At 44.3% G+C, this 23,734-nt stretch overlaps 1 protein-coding gene across 1 annotated transcript; it reads right to left on the bottom strand.

The window, feature by feature from the left end:
* Positions 1-1,941: 1,941 nt before the first annotated feature.
* Positions 1,942-23,244, bottom strand: YPEL2 (yippee-like 2 (Drosophila)). The gene is made up of 4 exons (XM_010009067.1): positions 23,065-23,244; positions 5,179-5,222; positions 4,310-4,418; positions 1,942-2,875 (listed from the first exon to the last, which is right to left on the bottom strand). Exons 1-4 carry the CDS (start codon positions 23,179-23,181, stop codon positions 2,786-2,788), a joined length of 360 nt encoding a protein of 119 aa, XP_010007369.1. The 5' UTR covers positions 23,182-23,244; the 3' UTR covers positions 1,942-2,785.
* Positions 23,245-23,734: the final 490 nt, after the last annotated feature.

Genomic DNA, 23,734 nt, shown 5'->3' on the forward strand with positions numbered 1-23,734 from the left:
GCAGAGAACAAACACCAATGAGCTTCACAAGCCCTCTTTTCCTTACCTCCCTGTACAGTGTATTAAAGTCACTCTATAGATAATTCTCTGGGTGTTGGGGATGTTCACAGGCACACATTTTTTTCCTATCAGGGCTCGGGGCCAGGTTCTCAGCAAGTGTGAATCTGTGGGTGCTGATGGGACAAAACCAATTAAAACTAGATTAAGATCTTGTCATAGTCAAGCTTAAACTGGTTGCCATTAAAAGCATAACCCTTGTGAACAGTTAAAAACAGCCTGACCTGATGGATCATTGTCCTTTCTTGTCCCAAATACTTGGATAAAAACATTTATATCTGGGAGCTCTCTGTAATAACTGTTCTTGCTTCTCAGAGCAGTCCTCTAGACAGGCTGACCTTTCATATCACTTCTTTATAGGCAATCACTCTAAATACCAACATCAAACCATGAGCCTCTGTGTGCTCTTTTTCTCAATCTCACATTAATGATTTGGGGTTATCCCTTCCTTCTTTCAGCTCCCACCAGGCCCCATATCTGGGGAGACTGAAGAACTTTTAAAAGAACCTAGATTGCTTCCCACTAGCCAATAAATTGCCATGGATCACTAACCAAAGGACAGGAAGATGGGACCAGGTCAGTGCCAAAGTCACAGGACAGTGGGGACTGTGGAGTTTTTTCTTTCTACTAGATTTTTATCACTGAAGGGAATATGGATGATGGAAGCAGAGGTGATCAGAAACAGAAGCTGAATAACTGTTAGGCAGCCACAGAAGAAAACGCAAAGGCAGAGGCCACCTCCCAACAGGGCAGCCACAAACTGAGCCAGCTCCACTCACTGCAGGAGCTGTGGCCAGAGTCCATCTCACTTGTCTCTCCAGGTTGTAAAGAATAGTGTGTTTGAACAGAAAGGACAGCCTGTGCTTAGGTGAGCCATCAGGTTTGGGTTTCAGCACAAGAACCCAACACGTAAGGTCCCCCCTGACCTGTAAGTAGCAACTTTGCTCACATCCCCTTCATTTAACAGCTAATTACCTTCTCACCACCAGCACTGTGTCCTGATTCCCACAGCTCACCAAGAGCATCATGAGGTGGGACAAGCAGCAACAGCTTACAGCTCCAAAGCTTCAGTTTCATAAGGAGTTACAATCCCCTGCACAATACTCTTTCCTTCTGGATTAAGAACAATTTCCCCCAGTGGATTAACCTACTTGAAAGAATTCCACAAACAAAAAGAAAATTCACTCAGAGAGATAAAACTAAGTTAGTTAAATAGTCTTGAGTTATGCACCAGATACTGGCTGGACTGTTGCAGAGCAAACTTCACATTGTCATTTATGTCTAATGCAGCTCCACTCTCACATGATGCCCCCTCCTCACCAACCCCCTCGGGAAGGTCCACACTCATTAAAATGAAAAAATTAAAATGGGAAGGACTTGCCCCTTGTAGTTATGATGTTCACATCTACCCCTCCCTTTTAAACTCCAAGGCATAGACAATTTCAGGGATAGGGGAAAGATGTTTAGCTTGGTTTTTTTCTTTCCCATTCTTCCCGTGCCTGCAACAGGCTTCTGGGCGTGGGAAAAGGGGGGAAAGGTTTTGGGGAGGATACCTCATAGCTTGAAATATCCACCTGTGCAATACTGCTACAATCACCAGGCTTCTTGGCTCCCTCCTCTCCACACTCTCACACCATTCCTCTGCCAGGCTCCAAGGGCAGAGCTGTTGGCTGGGGCCTGGGATTCAAGAAAAAGATTGTGTAACAGCATTTTCCTACTCACACTTATGAAGGATTGGTAAAAGACCCCCAAGGATGCTCAGTGGAGGCCAGGAAATCAAGGGGTACCCTGTGTTACTAAGTTTGTCCCCATCCTCTTCTACATAATCTCCTCTTTCTTGCCTATCACAGCCCTTTTCCCCCCCCCCCATCATATCTTCTGCAGCTTCAGTCCCATTGTGCCTTAAGCAGATTTCTCTTCCTCTCTAAAGGGCTCAAGAGTCAGGATTTGGTTTCTCCAGCTGTGAGGATGCTCCCACAGCTGTGCTCTGTTGGGATGTTTGGCCTACCTACCCTGAAACAGCGAGAAAAAGGAGAGGCAGGGAATCTCTCCAGCCTTCAGGTCCTCCCTCCCCCCAGACAACAAGTTCATAAATGGCAAACAACACACAGATTTGCAATTAGCTTGCAGGGGGAACTGGTTACGACTTGTGCTCAGCCAGCTTAGCCTGAAGCTCCACCAATGGAGCAGTGGTTTTACGATTCGGAGAGAACGCAGCCATGAGGTATTTTTCTGTCCATTTAGACAAGTAGATAGTTTCAAGCCTTGGTTAACCAGGACTTAAGAGGAGCAGTACAGTTTCGACTTCTGATGACTTCCCTTCGGGCCCACTCCCCACCCCCTATCACCTTCTCCTGCCCAAAACTCGGGTCTTCCTCCCGCACCGAGACCTTCTGGTAAAGATGCCACCACTGAGCTTCAGTTTGTACTTAAAACACTCGTCACCATGGAATGGCTGTCGGGCATTCGGTGCATTCTCTGAGCCAACGCCAGAACAGAGAGAGAAGCAGCCAGGGTCAACTCACAAACAGATACAAAGCAAAGAGACAGAGAGACAGAAATTTAGAGGCCAGTCACCAATAAAGATGGAGAAGGGTGTGAAGATGCTCCCAAATTGCAGAGCCTCTAAATGCATGGAACCAAGCGTTCAGTCACTCTCTCACTCTTGGATATAATGTTCGGTTGGATGGCATTTTCTTACACGCTGGTAGGGCTGGGCTCTTTCCATTCAATCCCAGCCATTATCCTTGATCATGTGAGCTAGTTCAATGATGTATTTGCCTTCTTTATACTTCTGGCTGCTTTCAAAAGCGTGTTCCTAAAAAAAGGGAGGAGAAAGGAGATCAAGATGGTATCTGTTGGTAACGTCGCAGTTACAGGTCAGAGCCAGCAATGCTGGAACAATTAGCCTTGTCTACAGAGTAAAACAGTCAAACTGCAGGTCCTTCTGTTTGCTTTCAGGAAAAATATGTTGGAAGAATCTTAAATCCTGCTTCTAGCTGCTTTTACAGACTGGAAAAAGGAACCATCAGCACCATGTAAAAGTGCAGCCTTCTGTAGGCCAGTGGCAACTGCTCCTTGAATGACACTTTAGGAACCACTGGTGATAAAATCCACCTCTCTGTAGGGTGGCCTGAGAATCTATTAATGTTTGTTAAGAATGCAGAGGTCCTTTGATGAAATGTGCTGTAAAAGCACTACTACCATCAGGGACAAGACAGATGATGGCAAATTTCCTGTGGAAATGGAGAGAATGGGCACTGAGGGATGGGAAGGACCCACTCCACACAGACTTCTGTGGCTGTAGCTACAGAAACACATGGTGCTTCAACATGGCAGAGCTGGAGAAGCAGGGAAGTCTAAAGGATGCCCAAACCAGCAGGGACTCCCATTATTGAGGCTGCATCCTCAAAGAGGTTCAGCTCTGCTCAGGTGTGCTGTCTGCATGAACAGAATGAATCTAAAATAATGTAATTCCATTGCTGGAGAGTCCTGGGCTTACTGCTACTTTTAGGAAATTCTGTATTTTGTTTTACAATAAACTCAACTTATGTACTTTAGTGTCCTCCATTTGTAAGATTCATGCTGTATTTCTGCATGAATTCCTACTGCATCAATTTTTGATGCTTTACTTTTTATAGCCTTTCGACTGATTTATTAAAGAATATTTCTGTCCTGAGGCCACAGATACAATGTTTTGTTTAGACACTGGTCAAAATGGTTTAAAAAACAAGTACACTGTGTACCTCCTGAAGCAGAAATTAGGATGTAGCTTAAGTCTTTATTTGAAGGTAATTGAATTTATGAAGAGGAAGAGAGACAGCAAACAGATAAATTCATGTTCAACAGGATTTCCAGTGGGAAGGACACAGGATTAACAATAGATCAATCATTCTATTATTCTGATATTGTCTGGAGAAAAAAAGACAATATGAACCCCAAAGACTGACTGAAGTTATCCTTATTTGTGTTAAGTATCACTAAGGGAACCAGGCCCACAGTGTATATTCTTAGTAAAAAAAAATACATTAGCCACAAAAGCTCATGCTCTGAATGGATGAACACAAGACAGGAGGGAAAAAGGGAAAATGGAAATGCAGGAAGGAAAAAAGTTGTGGTTACCCAACAGAACCCCCACTTCTTGTTCCTGAGTTAAAGGTTTTTCCACAAGACCACGTTACCCACGCACACACCTTCAGAAAGGGCTGGAGCAAAGATGTCCATAGCAGAAACAAATGATACTGATACTCACATATTTCCAACCCAGTGTGGTTTTGCAGTTTTCACAGTAAATATCTGCAACCGCATGTAATCCTGTTAATAACACCCGCTCCTCTGCAGGGCCACAACCCACATTAACTCTGGGGAAAAAGGAGAGATGCTCCCTATTAGTGTGTCTTTCCACATCAAAAATGCTACAAGGAAGCTGACAGCAATTTTACTGCAGTATTTGAAGACTTAAGCAGGAGGTTCAGGACACTGAGTATCACAGCTGTGCCCAGAACAAAGTTCTCCTGTGAATTCTCAAATGGAATGAAAAGGTAAAAGAATTTTTCTCCAACTAAAAATTATATAAAGCTTTGACCAGAAGATTATGAACTAATTATGCATTTGAGAAAGATCTAATTTTCAAATTGATAAAATGGTACTTTCACTTCCCCACATGGAAATGTGAAAAATGTAACTGAAATCAGCAATTCCGAAAGACATCCCAGCAGTGATCTCACCAAAACTATTTTCAGTTATTGGGAAAATTATACTTCCTTTTCATGTTCTCTCTAAAAAGTTCATATTTAGATATTTTTTATTTGCCACATTTACAAAATTTTGACTCTTTGGTCCAATTAAATTCTGTGAGAATGACTCATCCTTAGCGCTTATTTCTCAATCTGATGATGAAAATCCCACCTTTTCCTAGCAGCTTATATGAAACCTCAAGGAAAAAAAATCAAATATGAATCAGTGCTGTTTTCTGCCTTTCTCCAACCACTTTCAGCACACTCCCAAGGTTCAGGCAGAGGTTTTCTAAAGGAAGAACATGTTTTTGTTTTCTTCCTTATGAGGGTTTTCTGAAATCTACCCCAAGAGATGCAGAGGTGACACGTATGACATTATACTCACACTGAATTGAAGAGGTATGCTCGTCCTTGGCTTCCTTGAAAGGACTGAAAGGCAAGAAAACACAATTCAGTTGGCTGGTTGATAAAAAAAGGCTAAACCAGGACCTGTCCTCAACGACTGCATTAATGGTAGTTATAGCAACTGGTAGCCAGGGCCCAAGACACACACATCGTTACAGCTTTCGAGACAGGAAGAGCACAAAGTGAAACGTCAGGGGCAGGTGAGCAATGAGGAACAACAGGTCTTGTCCTGCAGATGGGCAGGGAGCAGCTGCCTCCAGTCCTAATCCCTGCCCATTTCACAAGACATACTGGCAGCCCACTGGGAACTTCATCTGATGTTCCCAGCATTCCCAGTGCTGTACAAGCCCAATGTACTTTTCAAGAGCGAAGCTGTTTTCTCTCTTATACCCCAGCAATGTCTGTTTTCAGCCTTTCAGTTCTGTTTCTGAATTTCACACTATTGCCTCAACCTTACCTAATGCAGCCTTGCTGCCAAATATTGATTTGAATCTCCTTTCTAAAAACAAGGTGCTCACAGATGGCACATGAATTCCCCTTAAGAAAACTGCACAGATGGATGCTGAACCAAACTGAGAGATTGGGACCTATTTGTGCAAGGTGCTGTGCACTCAAATACAGTCTCTATTCCAGTGATTCTACCAAAGCTCTGAACCTTGCTGAGGTTTCTGCAAGGCTTCATATTCCCAGTGATGTCAGGGAGATCTTCAGGACTGGATCTAAATATGGGATGAGATATAACTGGAGAGAGATGAATGTGGCCAAGAGAGAACCACACAGCAGCAACATCACACCAGATAATCACCAGTTATGGCACATCCTCTCTGCCCCACACTTCCTCAGGAGCTTAAAGCATCACCATGAAAAGGCAGTGCTTAGAAGACAGAAGGGCAATGCCAACCTGGCAGGACATTCCAGGTAGTCAGGACACTTCCATGAGCCAGCAGGCTCCATTTGTGTCAAGTCTGTAACACTATCCTGTGACAGTGCTTCACTTACAAGAGCTGGCTCACACACAGCAAGTGCTACCTGCATTTTTAATGTACTTTGACAAGCACACACTGAATTAAACATTTGGTGCTTATAAGCAAGAGAACAGTTGGTGTCTGCACGCAAGTTACCTTATGAGATACCTCAGGGAATGTATGCACTGAGGGGCAAGGAGCTGGGAAAGTCAAAGAGCAGCTTTTCTGGACCATTTAATCCTTTACCTTGCACCTTACCAGGAGCCTTGGAATATTTAATAGTTTTCTTAAAAACTCAGCTTCCACAAAGGAACAATGATTTCACACTAAATACCCTTAAAAGGAAGAACATGGAGTTTTGAGATAAAAGAGAAACACCAAGAGGTTTTACCTCTCTGGCCCACTAACACCGGTCATTTATTAAGTTAAGAGCAATCTGACCTTGGAGCAGCACAAAGGTGCTCTGCTCACATCACATAAAGCCATCTCTGGGGAGTCCCTGCTCTTCTCAGGTTGTCCCCAGCCCTACAGATGCACCCCTATGCCTGCCCAAACTCTTCTTCATGGAGAAGCAAAGTCAAAGCTGTGCCCAAGCAGCAGCAATCCTGTGGATGGGTCTGGACCCCATTTTATTACACCCACAAATGTCTACATTCATCAGCTGCCTCTGGGGGGCTGCTGTGTGTTCCCAGCTAACAGTCCTGATTACCAGAGCTTGGGTACCAACCCATTAGCTCCAGCAAGTACATCCTGGGTGCTGCCTGGAGTAATAGCAAGCAGCTCTGGAACAGCCTTTAGGATGTTCTCTCCATCATGAATCCTGCTCATGTGAAAGGCAGAGATGGGAAATTCACTGACTAGCAGGAGTGGAAAAAAACATATTAAAGGTGTGATTTAAAATCACCCTGACAAGAGAACAAGTACAGCCTGTCACAGTGCTTAGCCTGCTGCCCTTCATGGCATCAAGGTACTCTCCAGAAGCAGCAAAGGCCCACTGAGAGCTCCACAACTGCATGAATGTAGGCAAAAGGCTCCTCACCACGGAGCAGGGGCACACAGAACACCAAGGGGTGTGCAGGCAGAGCCACAGCCAGCAGTGAAAGCTGCTTGGGGGGTCTAGATGGCAGCAGGGGCCTGCCAGCTAGCAAGTCACTGCCTGGCAAAAAAAATGACTCAGTCCTAAAGAAGTAAATGTTCTCAAAAGGACTCTGAAGCCCGGTTTTACTTGCCACCCAGGGTACAGAAGAGCCACTCTGGATTCAGAGATAGGATGCCTGAGGCACTTGGATATCTCTTTCACGCAGACAAAAGCAGTGCCCTGAGGAATGCCTCTCTTCTTGGGCAGGAATTAAATAGGACACATGGCTCAAGCATGTTTGTGTAATTGCATTTATTAGAGAAGCTTCTTTTAATCCTTCTGCAGCACTCAAGTTCTTTTATAATTGTTATTGTCAGCTGGCTGATACCCCACATGCCAACTAGGTCTAGCCTGACTGCTGCAGAACACACAGTGCATTGTTTCAGCATCCTGTGTGGTAAAGCAGGAACCAACACAAAGCTGATGCCCCCAGGGCAGAAAGGAGAGCCCAAGCCAGGCCCAGGCAATGTTCCACCTTGCTACAGCAAACAGCAGGGCACTGGCAGCCCAGGCTGCAGAAGAAGGATGCCAGCCTGGAAGGATGGGCTGTGGGTGGGGTTCAAGGATGAACTTGGTCCCACAGCAACTTGTGTGCCATCAAAGCAAAATGAAAGCAGATGAAGCTTGCTCACCATCCAGTCCTTCCCAGTAAATACTTTTCCATAAACACCAAAGTGACTAAGCTTGCCAATAACAACAACCATGGGAGCAAAGTTTTTATTGGTACAGAAATAGGATTTTCCGTTACTGCTGCACAAAAGCCTGTCTTTAATAAACAACAAAACCAAACCCATTAGCTTTGTGCTCAGGGCTCACTGGACATTATTCCAGCCCACTCCCAGGGGACAGTAGCATCCTTTCAGAGGTGCCCTTCCTACCAGCTCAAGCCAGTGGTTTAGGGTATCCAAAGGCAGTCACTGCAAAAAAAAATCACAATAATTACCTCCTGCCCAAGCAGAACTTTTCAACATTCCACTGCTCAGCTCTCAATGCTGCTGCCTGTCTTAATATCCACCCTCCAGCTAGCTAAGGATTTGGTAAATCATATAAAAAGAAGCAAGAGAAGTCTGGCAACCACCCCAAGTTCACCAGTGCATTTGCTCTCTGCCAGGCTAAGCTGACTATCTTTATAAAGGTAGCACAGGCAGGTTTTTTCTGGGTGTTGTAACCTCAGCATTTTCTGGAGATGTTCCTTCTCTTCTGGCACTCCAGGAAAACTGGCACATGCTGTAAAGGGTGCTATGAAATCAGAAGGAATAGGTACATTTGTACACAAATAGATGTTTGTTTCTGTTCTGTTTGGGTTTTTTTAAGAAACACTCGAAGATTTCCACAACACACTTGGTTTCCACTGAACAGTGACAGTAGTAAGACCTACTTTCTATACTATGCATTTTTTCTATGTAGATTTTCTTGATACACATTCAAAGGGGTATCTCACATGTACAGTTATAAAACCAGAGTTCTTATTCTCTAAAACAACAGCTCCTGGCACCACTTCCCAGCTGAAATAAATGAAAAAGGATTTTTTTGTTGTTGCTGTTTCCCACTGAAAGACCAAGCACATATTTTTCTCTGCACTGCTAACACTCAATGTCTGGCTGGAAACACATCTGTATATGCCAGCAACAAAACTGTCCCTCCCCATCCTGCCTGAGCCCTCTAAAAACAACACTCACTTCTGAGATGTGCAATGCACAGCAGCTTGTTCCTCCTGACAACTCACATTCAAAGACCTTTCCAGCTCCTGGGTGCTCCACTCAGCATGGAGGCACCTAAAAGCTGCAGGGCCTAAGGAGTGCTGATTTGAGTGCCCAGGTGGGAAACCACAAGCCTGGAGTCAGCTACTTGGCTGCAGATCCTGGCCTGCCAAGCTGTCTCTTGTTACAGCAGAAGCTCCATGTTAAGATGCCTTTGGCAGCTGCTCTGGTTTAAGAAGTTCCTGTCACCTAATTTACAGACACTGATTATGGCCCCCTCAGCTGTGCCAACTCCAAATTAGATCTGTGAAATCATTATTTTTAAAAACAAATACTTGGCACAGGGTAGGTGGGACTGAGGGAAATAGCTTTTTTTACCTTGTGCTGTATCATGGATCCAGTTTAAAGGACAATCACACAGAATACTTAATAATCACAGTATGGAGGCAGTCAAGTCATTCAGAGTAGGAAGTTCTCAAACTAAATTTGCTGGCAAAGAACCATGGTGCAGAACTGCAGCTCTAGTGAGAGACAGTCTGCAGGACAGGGAGTTTGGGTTTCACAGACGCTGTTAAACCAGCTCTGCTGCAGAAGGAAGCATGACATGCAGCCAGCATCTAAGAAGTGCCAGCTCCTTTGTGGCAGACATGTTCTGCTTGCTAGAGATGGACTCAGCCTGCAAAACTCAAAGCTGAATCCTTATATATTCAATACTCATGACCTTGGGAGCTGTCATTTTGGTTTAGTCCATGTGTTATATTCTGGCCTCAGTCTGAAGTGCTGAATCTACCGTTCTGTTTGCTCTAAGCAAGAGGCATTATGCCCTCAGAGCCCTCCTTCTCTGGAGCACCAGCATGCAGACAGCCACAGCCACATGCATCACTCCAGCCTGTTTCACATTCCCTCTGCCATCAGACCTCCACATTTGCACATTCCCATTACTGGTGACTGGAGAGATGGAAGGAAATTTTTACATTCAGTCAGTACAGCCAGGGAAAGGCATGAATTCTAAATGTGCTCCAAACACGCCTACACACCATACCCCTTCTCTGCAGTACCTACAGCTTCTCATTCACTGCACAGCCCACTCAGCTGTTCCACAGGCTGAACAGATGATAGGATTTAATACCCCAAGTCTTTGTGACGGCATCTGACAATAGGCTAAACACAAAAAGAGCTGGCTGGAATAATCTGGAAAAATAGGAAGCAGTTGCCAGGATTAAATGGCTACATACTGCTGCTTGTTCTCTGCAGACTGCAGCAGAGAAAACCCCCACTTACCTATATCCAGCTGGCAGCTTTTTAAGAAACCAATAAAACAAAAATGAAAAGGCAACTGGTCCCAAAGAGGTAGACAGGGAGAAAGGAACAGAGTGTGCCCCTCCAGGCTATGCTCTTGAAAGCTACACAGAATTCTCACTGCAAGGATGCAAACAGGAACAGAGGGCCCAGCAGTCAGCATGTCCTAGGCAATGTGACATGGTAGCACCAGGAGAGGCAAATGACCACAGCTATGAGGACTCCTCAAAAAGGGATGTTTTCTGTGCTTATGACACCCCCAGTAGGAAAGAGCAATCCAGTGAGTAAGAGGAACAGTATTACTAACTCCTGGGTTTAAGAGGCACTGAAGTCTGTGGGAGAAAAATTCATCCAGTGATCTGTTCAGAGATAATTCTCTTATCACTGAGTTCCCACCTACACGTACAACTTTTAAGTTACTAGTCATTTGCAAAACATTGCCTGTAGGATTTATCCATTCTTGATGCTGATTTAACCTTTAAACACCTAAGTATGAGATGTTCTCATAAAACATAATTTGAATAGGAAGAGGAGACCTTGAAGTCTCAGCCCAACTGGAGTGCACAGGAGCTTGTGTACAATGTGCTCTCCTCACATGAATCTAGGACTTACTTCCAATTCCTATCAGCTGCTATCCCACCTAGCAACCAACATGGCATGGAAAGCTCTATCTCAACGGTGCCTTCCAAGACCTATTATTTATGGAAATAATGGTTTGATTGAAAAGGTATGTTCTGCAACGTGTTTAGAGAAACCTCTATGGTTGGTAACTGCACTAGGTGCATGATGACTGTAAGAGGAGGTTACCTGTGAGTCACTATTCAATGGAAGGAAAGTTTCTTTCCATTGAAGTTAAATAATTTAAATACAGAAACACCTGCTGCAGATTCTGGGGGCTGCCCTAGACAACACAAGCCATTTCAACCATCTTCTTGCATCCTAGCCAAATATTTCCCGAGGGAGCACACGTTTAAGTACCAGGTCCCTGTATCTGCACAGACTAGAGAGACCTTCTCGGGGTTCATTAATTCCACCTTGTTCTTCCTCACAGAAGGGACAGCAAATGATCAGATTAAATTGAGATTCAGTTTGGCTCTGATTATGTGAGATACAGACCCATGTCAAGGGAATCCGTTACATTATTCCACCTCATGCACAGATGTGACCTTACCCTGTTCAAACTGCATTCCTGAGTTTTAATTGAGTTTTAACATGGGTCCTTAATGCTATTTAAAGCCCAAAGTCAATATGGAATTAGTGGACCAAACTCATCTCTGAAGTAATTCGATTAATTCAGCACAGCCTTATTCCCCAGCAGTTCACGTTGCTGTGTGATTATGCTACAAGTCTGACGTGTGTCCTCCCAGGAACAGCCACATCCAAGCAGGTTTGCACCATGTCTGTGTCTCAGGTTATGCAGTCTGCAAGAAGGAAGGTGCACAGACTGGAAAGATGACATATTAGTACGTATTTTTTTTATTCTGATGGGAGATGTTATTACAATTTTTAAATTCTGCTTCCCAGCAGCAGCAGGTCACTCCCTCCACACCTGACGCAAGCAGGGGTGAGCTGTGTTTATCCTAAGAGGCTTTTGTCCCAACAGGGACTAACTCAGTGCTTTCACTGCACAGAAGAGTGGGAAGAGGCTGCAGCCAGACCCTGCAAAAGGTCTGAACACACACCCACAAAAATATCAGGCAGGCCATCCTGCTGGCATCACCTCTGCCTCCCATCAAATCAATTCTCTACTGCTCAGAAAAGGCCACATGATGACACTGCCAGGGACAAGGTGAATTTAACAGAGCAAATTATCAGTGGCTGAAGAACCTCATGCTTCTGCTTTGTCCTGCTTTTGCATCAATTCCTGCCTTGTGTGCTGCTCACTCCTTGGAAATGCTTCATATTGCAGAAGCAACACTGAAAGAGCTGGGTCTAAGTCCTCTATCCCCTGTGCCACAAGCAGAAGAGCCTGAAGAGCAGACGTTCCAAAGAAGCTGAAAGAAGTTGGCTGTCACCACCAGCTGAAGCCACCTCCAGACCTCCTCATCCCACCACTTTAGTGCTCATGCAGATTCTACATCACTGACTCTATGCCCTGAACTCCAAGTGTTCCAGTGCCACATGCCAGCCTCCCCCTTCCTGATCTTAAAATACTCAGGCTTGGCTCCAAATTCAGGAATTCAGGCAGTTGTTGTTTTTGGGCTTGTTTTTTTTTTTTTTTAAGAAGAACTTAAAACAGGGGTGCCTGGATTTTATTTTTTTGTGTGAGATTCTCCCATCTTTTCCTGTTTCTAGGAGCTTAAACTGAGAAAAACCAGCACTGTTCACAAGACATCCTAAACCAGTAAGGAAAAAGTATCATGAACTGCAAGAGGACACTCACAGAATCATTGAGGCTGGAAAAGGCCTCTGAGATGATCAAGTCCAGCCCACTGACTCAGTGCACACTCTGCAGTGTTTTCTCCAGAACATCAGAGCTGCTCAGGAGGACAGAAACCCAGTGGGACTGTAGAGATCCCATGGGATCCCAGCCATGGAACACTGCTCTGTCCTGCCCGCTGGAGCGGTTCTCGGACACACGTCAGCACAACATGAAGGTGACACCAATGCTCCAATGGGGCTGTGTTGCTCCCAGGCAGATAGGCTGGACAAAGTCATCTAAATGGGCCAGGATCCAGGAGCAAACACCCAGATAATAATTAATGTGTCAGTACGACTGTCCATTATCACCAGGGGGGAGAGCAAGAGATTTCTTTCAAAGTGAAATGTTACATTTCAGTTGTAGAAGAGATCTCTTCTGAAGCTCTGCCATCGATGAAGAACAGTTATTTAGGAACACAAATAACCTAAACACAAATTACCTAAATTTTTCACCGTGAGGAAAATCAAACCTTGGAATAGTCTCCCAAAGGAAGTGGTAAATTCCCCCACATGGGACAGTTTTAAGTCTCAGCTTGACAGGGTGCTGAGTCACCTCATATAAACTATAGCAGCACCTAAAAAGGTTGGACCAGATGATTCTTGAAGTCCCTTCCAACCTGGCATTCTATGATCATACGATTCTAAAACAAGACGGTTTTCGTTTTCCTGGAGTGCAGAGATTTCTAAGACCTATTTAAGTCACTGCTCTGCTAAGCTACAAACTGAGCACAGCTCTGTAAAACACATCAAAATTCAGAAAGTAGCTGCAAAGTGCGCTTCTCTCTCCAGCATGCCTGGCAGGCTCCCCTCCAGGCTCTGACTCAGTTCAGATGCAGGGCTGTTGAGTCTCATCGTGTTATCATGAGCCCTGGGCTATCCAGCCTCCTCACTAAAGCCCTGGGCTACTGGACTCGCTCTTAACTTATTTTTATATGCGTTTTATAGCCTACAGACTTCAAAGTGAAATTTCAAAATGTGAATGCTAAAGGCGTGAACAACTGTAGGGAAATTAGAAATACACCAAATGTATGACTGCTGTCAAGCTTCAAAATATTTTGGGACTTCTCTTGTGATTCTGATGGCCTCTAGTTGTTGCCGTTGTGCTTCAAAATTTGACTTGAAGATAACAAAGCATGGAAACACTGTGGGAAAGAAAGCAGATGGCAGTATCAAAAGTAATTGCTTTTAAAGTAAACACTGCAGCAGACAGATCCCCCCTCTTGTCTGCAGCCCAAGCAAAAGGAAATAGATGTGAATAAGAGGCCTGCAGCACCATGAGAGCAGGGAGCACAGGCACTGCACCAGGGAGTGACCACTCCCTTCCTCTCCTGTTCAGCTTCCCTCTGCCAAAGGAAAAATCTGTCCTGCATGAACACAGCACTGGGCACACCCTGGGACAAGGGCAGCACAGCTTCTGTGAGCAGGGATGGCTGCCATGTGCCCTCACTTCAGATCAAGGCTTCAAGAAGGAAATCAAAATCCACACCTTCCATGTGTTCCTGCTGGGTCTGGGGCAGTACTGCTGGTTAACCCTGATCCTCCACCTCCACAGCTTCATTCCCAGATCTGCAGGAAGTTGAGATGAGTTTGCCATCTCTGGCACTTAAGTCACCAGTGACATCCATGAAGACAAGCCTTTACATTCTGGTATGTAGAGGGGCAATATGGAGAGAAACACTTTGCTGTTTACTGTGACAAACAACAGAAGATTAAGACAAAGCCCACTGGTGTTTTTCTGGATACAGAGAGGCAAAAAACGCATTTTATTCTGGTGAATCTCCCTTTGCTACGGCAGCAGCTGTGAGGTTTTTCCCTCATTTTTCAGTGCTGCTGTCTCCCTGCAGGTTCCTGCCAGCCCAAACCATCTAACAATCAAGTAATTTTAAAAAGGAGTGGCAGAGGGGGAGGGCAAAGCCCTTTTTTTCCACATTAATTATTGCTACTCTATGGGTTTCAGAGATAAACAAGACAGAACTGGGATGGAAGATGGAAACTGCTAATGCAACAAGTTATTTAATTAGCAGCATAATAGCAACTGCCCATGTATCAGTGGAACACTGATTCCATTAATGCAGCCACTAAGCTCACAACAGCATCAATGCTGACAATAAGAGCAGACTTGCTTTTCAGCAAAAGCAGATCCTTTCAGGGCAGGAGCTCTTCTCTATCTCTGGATAAGATGCCCTGCAGTGACATGAAGCCACCATATGCACACTACTGCTGTGATACTTCTGATGAAGTTACCTTTCTTCAATCTGTTGCATAAATTCTGAATGTTCATGTCTCCTATAAAAGTAGTACTGAAATTCATTTTATTACTGTAGATATGCCTTTTATAGAAATAGAACAAAAATGTATGCACCAGAAGACAGGTGCCCAGACACTGAGGTCTCTCAGCCACACTGCAGTGCAGGACAGGCTCAGCCTCTTCCAAATTAAAAGCGGAAGATGTGTACCCATGCCTGCATTCCTCCCCTGCCTCTCCTCTCAGAGCTGGGCTGGAATCAAGGTGTTCATACCTGAGATACTCCATGAGCAGCTCAGCTTAAACTGATTTTAACTCATACCTTCCATGGCAATTGCCGGTGAAAGGAGGGAGATCACTGGAAATATTTAAATTCCAGTTTTTAGGTAAAGACAGTTTTAGTTTCTGTCTTCATTACTACTACTTATTGTGGTAGTTGTGATTTGCACTCAAACACACAGAGTATTTGAAGAAGTGGGGACTCTGGGTGGAGTTTCCTTGTGTGCTGGAGCTTTAATTCTTGCCCGTTTCCGTTCTGCTGGCTGAGAAAAACTGTCAGGTCAAACACCTCTGACAGACAGATGCTGAGGCCCCTTTCCAGGAGACGCCAGACTGCTTCTTGTTGGCAGACATAACAGCTCCTCCACCACAGATGTGGAGCTCTCTGATAGCATTTCCTGCTACTATAAAATAAGGCTGCAATAGAAATTATCACAAGGGACTCCTCCTGAGAAGTCACAGGCTTTCACACACTGCCTCTTTGGGAGTAAAGCCCCCCATGTGTGGTCCCCCCACATGTGTATGTGACTAAATCACAGATTAAACCAAATATCTAAGAGTTGTGAGACTCACCAGTGTTTTTCCTGGGCTCCTTCTTACAAGGAGAAACCAATTAGAAGTACACACCTGCATAGAAGCTCATTGGGCAGTTAATCTCATCAGCAAGGCATCGAGCCTGCTGGCTTTTCCTCCTCTTCCAGCTGCAAGGGCCAACAAGTGAAACACCCATTGACCCCAGGGAGGCTCAGACCTGATCAACTCCACGCTCCAGTTGTTCAGGATTTGCAGCAGTTGCAGCAAAAACCCTGATGATTCACTGTCCTTTGCCCCTGGCAGTTCCCTGGATAATAAATGGGAACAATATTTTATGCCCAGGCCATCAATTCTATGGCAGAGGAAGCAGCAGATGAAGGAGAGTTATTTCCATAAAGAAAGTGATGGATTAGAAAAAATCCATTTTTACCCTGTCCCTCCTCCTTGACAAGGAATTCTAAACCTTTTTGAATTATTACCTTTTTCCTTCTTTTTTGGAAAAGAATATTTTAAAATCACAACGCAATTAACTGCTGTATAAACACAATTATACAAGGAGGTACAAACTACCTTGGGCTTTTTCTATTAAACAACCACATCCTGATGAAGTAAGAGGCCTGATCCTGACTGTCTTCAGATCCCATCAGGGACAGTAGGAACTCAGGGAGCATAGTGACTTGTGGGGTAAGCCCCAGAGGAAGCAATTATACAGGACAGAAAGATCTAATTTAGGCAGCTGTACCATGGAACAGGTATTAAACACTCATTACACAGCTCAGATTTCATATTCTGACTTTTTCCTGCAAAGGACGTTTTTGTTTGTTTATCCCCTCTGAAATAAAAGCTGCTCAGAGCTGATGAGAGGTACTCAAGTGTCAGCCTCCCAGACCTGCTGCAGTCCAGGCCAGCAACCGCAAGGACAGCAACACCAACCTGTCTGGTAGAGGTCTTGGGGATGATCTGGACTGTAAGACTTCATCTCTGCCTCATCAATGCTCAATCTCCTGGTCAAAATGCTGAGGGAAAAGGCTCCTTCTCAAAGAACTGCTTTGCTGTTCAACACTTACAGCTTGAACTCAACTTGCAATTAAAAGCAAGCTCTGAATAATATCTAAAAGTGACAATTCATTAGGGAACAAGAGCTGAAAAGCAGGATGCAAAACATACTAGACAGATTCTAGAAATGTGCATAAAACTGATAAACCTGGTGCATGAAGAGCAAATTCAGGAACAGAAGCTTACTGTGTGGTGCTGAGGCAGTAAGACTAATACAGTTATGAAATGTGTACGCTGCAAAGTTGTTATTGCTGAGTCTGAGATGTAACAATGAGACCAGCGCTGTTTCCATTTCTAAAAAGATGTCGAAACACTAAAGATGTAGCAGGAAACCACAAAAATTACACAGAAATGGAAAAAGTAACATTGCAGTATGAGAAAATTGAATTTGTTTAGCCTATCAAGTAAGTGATGAAGAGCAACCTGGGTTACTGTATAACACAACCTGATACAGGGAGAAATAATAGGTACTACAGGCCTATTTCATTAGAAAGAGAAATAAAATAATGGCCAATGACAGGAAACACAAGCCAGACAAATTCAAAGTCTCAATTTTTTAATAGTAAGGTTGATTAACTGCTGGAAAAAAATTACCAAGGGGAGCAGTGAATTTTCCCTCCTGAAGTCTTCAAATCAAGAATAAATGATTTTTCTGAAAGACATGCTGCAAGCATGATGAAATCCACTGGCCCATGCTTTGGAGAAGGTCAGATGTGATAGCTCCTCCTGCCATTAAGAGTTCATTACCTTGAAGCTGAGAACTTAAATTCATCTTTGGGAAGAAACAAGATCTACTTTTAAAGCAAGAAGAAATCCCACATAAAACCAGTAAGGACTTTACCCATGAAAAGGGAATACTTGCCTCACCCAACACACAGTTTTTCCTTTGATGGAAATGCAGGATTTTCACTTGACTGGTATTGGAGACATACTAAATGCCTCTCTCTTTTCCCATTAGATTAAAGTTTTGAAACAACCACATTGTAACTTTAGGATTATTGTTTTAGCTTGTGTGCATGCTTCTACCACCCAGCAAACAACTTCATGTCTGCAAGGCAAACTGACCTAAAAATATCAGCTGGTTCATGAGAAGAAAAGCACTAAGAACATGACACACACCCTTGCTCACACACTCAAAGAAAAAAATAAAGAACACACACCACATAAATCAAACAGCCCAACAATAGATAATTACTTCACCTATACAGGGTACACCAAATGCTTCAAAGTAGCCAAATTCATCCACAACTTCTTTGAAAGCCAGCACCAAAGTTTCAAATCCTTTTAAGATCCCTCAGTTGCAACATGGAGCAAAGTTTGCTGTCTTGAGTGTGCCACAGAGCTCACTAAGGCTGTTGTACCAACAAGCTCAGGCTCCAGAAGTCTGTTAGCCAGGGAAGCTGCTCGGCCACAATGACTGGGAGCAAGGTTTGCTTATAAACCTTGCAACTCCTGTCAAAGAAGGCAGAAACAAAGAGCTTCTAAGCATTCCCTAGCTAACCATCCAACCCCAAATGACAAAGTCAGGCACACACAAGTTCTCTATTTTTTTTTCTAAATTCCCTGTGCTGGAGGAGCTGCAGCCCTTTGTGTTGAATGATTTCACATTCATGTTCAGAAATGGTCCCCGTGCAGACATCAAAGGAAAACATTAAACTTCCTCAGCAAGCCTTAGGCTAACTCCAGAGGATACATCACTGCATAATGTTCAGCAGTTGGATCCCAGTAATTCATGAAAAAAAGAAACTGCAGGATGCCCACAAGACATTCCCTACATATTTCCATAATCAGGGGCATTTCTGGTGAATTACTGTTCCCATGGCAAAAAAAGGAGTCAGCAACTAAGACACTAACACAGCCCTGTTTGGCCTGTATCCTTCTGCTCCTGTTCCCATCCTTTTCTACTGGATACACATGAATTCAAAACAGAAAAGGCTGACAAAGAGTTGGAATAGCACAGAGTAGGTAGAAACCAGCATCCCATCTACCACTTTGAGAGAGAAAAAATATGCTATTTATACTGTTCAATGTCTGCTATTGTTAGCTATTTCCCCAAGCCCCACGAGAAAATGATGTGGAAGGCACATTCCTCAAGAAAAGCCCCTCTACCTCCTTCCTGGAGAGGTTTTGCCAACATAGATTATAGTATATTTTTCTTAAACATTCTAAAAACCATGGGATGTTGTGCCTGGGATAAAGAAATGTAACAAACAACTTTCACTTATTTTTTGGCAATTGAAAGGCACTGAAATATGCTTTTTGACTCCAGTCACCTGGCATGGTATTTTTGTTTTTACAGTAAAGCCAAAGTGGATGAGGACACTCTGTACTAAATCATAAGAGCAGACAGTGCCTGCTCCAAAGCTTTATCTTCCAGGCAGACTGGACAAAACAGCAGCATTTCAATTGAACAGGTAGAGAAAGGAGGAACAAAGACATTAAGTGACTTACTCAAGGTCAGACAGGAATCTGTTGAAGGGCGAGGTTGAGTTCCCAAAGTCTCAGCCCACTTAGGCATTGGAAAAAGCAATGAAACAAGAGCACATACTAAATTTGGCATGGATTTTTAAAGGATGCTTTGCTGCGAGGGAACAAGAACCTCTACTCATGCTAACTCAGACACCAAAGGAGCATACAAAGGAAAACTAGTTACTCACTCCACCCAATCTATCTGATCACCTTATATTTCCTAAGTCAGTAAGATCTTTCTTGGCCAGACAATCCAACCCACACTTTAGATCTTATTACAAATCAGACACACTAAACCACTTTCTCCCTCTGGCTGGAGAAGATAAAAGGCCAAGCAAGCTTTTGGTAACTGGCTTCATGTAACAGCTTCAAATTCTCTTAAAAGCCTCAGCATCGATTATTTTCTTTAAATAGCAATTGAGAAACCTTCAACCCATTTTAATGCACAAGGTTTCCTGAAGTAGAAAAGAAAGCAAGAACTGCCTCGCCAAGGCTTATTTGTCAAAGAGTTTTGGATATCTAGTACTGGCAAAACACTTTGAATTCAGTTAACACTGATGCTGAAGGGCTGAGAGGGGAAACTTGGAGATGAAGAGGAAATAAAAGTATGGACTGACACAGAACAATACACGGACTCAGCTCCAGCTTGTGTTTCAGACAACAGCATGAGCCAGTGCTGCAATTTGTATGTATCCAAAGGAGCTAAAAGCTCATGGCATGCAAAGCAGCACAGCCCTCATGTGGTCTCTGCACAACTTGGGGCAAAAGGAACAGAGAAACTAATTTCATCAAGCCAAATCACCAACACCCTGCTGTTACATAAAAGCCTGTTTTCTGGGGAACGTTTCCAAAGATAGACAACAGCATGAGCCAGTGCTGCAATTTGTATGTATCCAAAGGAGCTAAAAGCTCATGGCATGCAAAGCAGCACAGCCCTCATGTGGTCTCTGCACAACTTGGGGCAAAAGGAACAGAGAAACTAATTTCATCAAGCCAAATCACCAACACCCTGCTGTTACATAAAAGCCTGTTTTCTGGGGAACGTTTCCAAAGATGGTGTCATTTGGGCTGTTTTCATTAAAGTGACATAGTCAGGTTCAAGATGGGATAGACTGCAGACTGAGAAACACTCCGGCTTGACAGAATCTCCCACTCCCTTTTCAGTCCTCATGGTGCTTGTTTCTTCCTTCTGTTTGCCACATTTTCCTATGGAAAACAAGCACAGCAATTGCACTGCCTGATTCTCAGATGCTAATCTGAGGCTGTGATGAAAGAACTGCAGTAGGCTGCAGGGAGATGGTCAAAACATAACTCAAACAGATAAGAAGATGACTACATTTGGCTGGGAAAGTTTCTACACATATTGGAAGCCCCTTGAGGCAGGGACTGCCCTTCTGTTCTCAGTTTAATAGCCAGTTGTACAAATTATCACTGCACCATTACTTTTAATAAGGTTTCCAATTATACAAATAACATATCTTATTAAGGTTTATAATTCTGAGAAATAAAACCTAGAAACCCAAACCCCTTGCAATCAAGTGGCACGACCCACTAGTGCTCCACCAGCAATGGAGTCCCAACACTACTACAAATTTACACCACAGCCTACAATGAATTTTAGAAGGAGCAGGTGCAAGCACTGCAGCTCACTGTACTGAATCCTGTTGCGATTCAATGCTCATGTTCTCACATTGTGCTTTCATACCTTCCCTCCCGTGTCCATATTTTAGCACTCAGCATTCCTGGGCAGTTTCTGCATGCCTCAACACCTTAGAAGCTCAAATTCCAAGCAGCCTGCAGCACTGGCAGTGCCCTGCTGGGAGCCACTTACCTGCCAAGCTGGCAGCATTGCACAGTGGAGCAGAAACAGCACGGACATGGAAGAAGGAGGGGAAGGAAGTGTCAAAGGTGAAAGCCCTGGGCGTGCAAAGCCTTGTGTTTTCCCTGGCTGGGGACCAGCTATGTCAAACAAAACAAAACAAAACAAAAAGCAGAGCACAAACTCTAATCTACCATAAAAGCAGTAAGTAAAACAAGCCTTCTTCTTTATCCAATAAAGCATCTTCTATGTCCCAACGCAAAATCTAGCTAGTAACATCTCTCCTCATGAAAAGGCAGGGCAGTGACTGCCCCACTTCACAGATACCTCAGCTGAGCACAAGAGCCTGAAGTCACACAGCTAATCCAAGAGGCTGAATGTATTTCCCATCCAGACCTGGGCACAGACTGCTGATGACATTTACATTTCAGAACTTTTTTCTGTTGAGGAAATATACAACCTTCTCCTTTTTCAAAGCTTGAGGCTTTGCACTGCTAAGAACCACTGAAATTGTACCAAAAGAAGAGGAACTCCTGAGGCCCAGAACAACTCACAGGTGACAGCCCAAAAGGAAACCTGTCCATTCAGAAACTGGTAAAACCAAAACTGTGGCAGTCTGCAATCAGCATTACTCATACCAGAATACTTAAATTCAATTGTTTGGCAAGGACACATCACAGAGGTACACATCAACTTGATTCATGCAACAACCAAGAGAAAAAGGAAGGAGGCAGCCTCCAATGGAAGAAGACAGGTCTGAGCACCCAACACAGATAATCCCAAAGGACCTCCACAGCTGCTAAGATGCCGACCCTGTAAGGACAGATGCTCTTTGTCCAAGGTGACACATTTTCCATGTAAATAGGAAGGTGAGAAGCACCACACACTTTCACTACACACTGAGCACCTCTATCCCTTGTGATCCTGGCCTCTCTCTCAAGGCTTCTCCAAGAAGCTGAACTGGTTTAAGCTGTGCACACACACACACAGAGCTCACAGCCCCATTTCCCCTCATCTCAGCTAATAAACCTTATGGTCTCCCTGCTTTCTCTGAACATATATTTTATAAGCTGAATAAACTTTATGGAACAGTTGTCTGCCAAGGCAGCCAAAACCTGGAAACCTGATGCCTGACCAGCCAGGCATGACAGGCTCCAATACACACTCTGAGAAAGTTTTGTTTTCACACTTCAGAAAGAGATCCTCTTACTGGCCTGCTCCCTCTGCATCAAAGGCCCCAACTTATTAGCTCTGAAAGATTTTAATTTAGCTTATCCTTAAGACCCTTACCCTTGTGATCAGAAAACAGGACAGAATTATTCCACCCTCCCCAGCTCAGAGCACATCATACCATCCATCCCCCGTTTTTTCATTGCAAAGTGTCTTGCTACTGGACTGGAAAAAATACAAAGATTTGATCAACAACTCATCGGTTTTCAGAAAGCTGCCTTACGTTGTGGTGGAAGCATAAGAGAATCTTCCCTCTTATAAGGAGGGGCTTTAGTATAGTCACTTGGTAGAGCTCAGAGTTTAACAGAGAGAACATCTCCAGACACTTTGCCTCCAAATCATGATCATGAAACAACCCTTCTACTATGCTGACAAGCACGTACATGAACAAGAAGTACCAGGAAGGTAATTTATGCAGTCCTGGCCATCAGCTACTGCAGCATTGCAGCTGGAAATGAGGGAGGAGGCTGAATCATGGGAAGAGAAAGACCACCTGTAAACACTCCAGAGGCCCAAATTTGGAAATCTGCCCCCTACCACTGTTTTCAAGTTCAATTAAAACAAGAATGGCAGCTCAAAAATAGATCCCTTGAGCTGAGAGCCCATTTTCCACGCAAAAACTGCAACACTGGTTAAGTCCAGGCACTTCCACAGCAGCTCACCTGCCCTTCCGCATCCGCCCAGCACCTGCGGGTGAGGTCATGCACCTACCTTGGAAATGAGCTCATCGTGGTTGGCAAGATGAGCCCTGCAGTGAATGCAGCTGTAGGTCCTGTGGCACGAAGGCAGATATGCCTGGAAAGTCTTGGACCTTGTCATCTTCACCATTGGAGCCACTGAGCGCTGCGTGAAGTCTGGGGTGGCCCAGGAGGCGCTCCCGCAGGACGGGTCGCACGGGAAACACCGGAAGACGCAGGTAAAGGCCGTGGTTTGGCAGGTGATGGGTGTGGGGCAGGCTCCACACACTGGTGACTGCTTCAGAGGAAGAGATTTGGGCAGAGGGAATGAGGGACTGCACACAAACCTAAGTTGAAAAAAAAAGAAAAAGGAGAGAGACAGAACACTCAGCTCCCGAAGGCAACAATGGTCTCCCAGCCCACAGGACGATCTGAAGACTTTGGTCAAGAGCAGGGAAGAGCCAGGGCAGCCAGGAGACAGGTATGATGTCTGTGGATTAGATCAAGGAGGACAGAGCTTTATTCACAGCTCAGTCACTCACTTGCTGACTGCCCTAGGATCCTCGTGCTTCTGTTATCTACCATTTCCCTATTGCTCCAACGCTCACCATCTCTGTTCATTCTTTGCTAAATGGATGTGGAAGTAACTACAGAACCACCAAGATGCTAAAAAAATTAATTTCATGAAGCCTAGTCTTCTAAGC

This window comes from Chaetura pelagica, unplaced genomic scaffold, assembly GCF_000747805.2.
Source record: "Chaetura pelagica isolate M959 unplaced genomic scaffold, ChaPel_1.0 scaffold72, whole genome shotgun sequence".
In the NCBI taxonomy this organism is placed as follows: Eukaryota; Metazoa; Chordata; class Aves; order Apodiformes; family Apodidae; genus Chaetura; species Chaetura pelagica.

What these genes read in the sequence shown, in the direction of transcription:
- YPEL2 (XM_010009067.1), bottom strand. Translation starts at nt 23,181, where the DNA reads ATGGTGAAGATGACAAGGTCCAAGACTTTCCAGGCATATCTGCCTTCG. An exon ending in ACGATGAGCTCATTTCCAAG is followed by an intron (nt 5,223 to 23,064) that starts GTAGGTGCATGA and finishes CTTGCCTTTCAG; the next exon opens with TCCTTTCAAGGAAGCCAAGG. An exon ending in CCACACTGGGTTGGAAATAT is followed by an intron (nt 2,876 to 4,309) that starts GTGAGTATCAGT and finishes CCCTTTTTTTAG; the next exon opens with GAACACGCTTTTGAAAGCAG.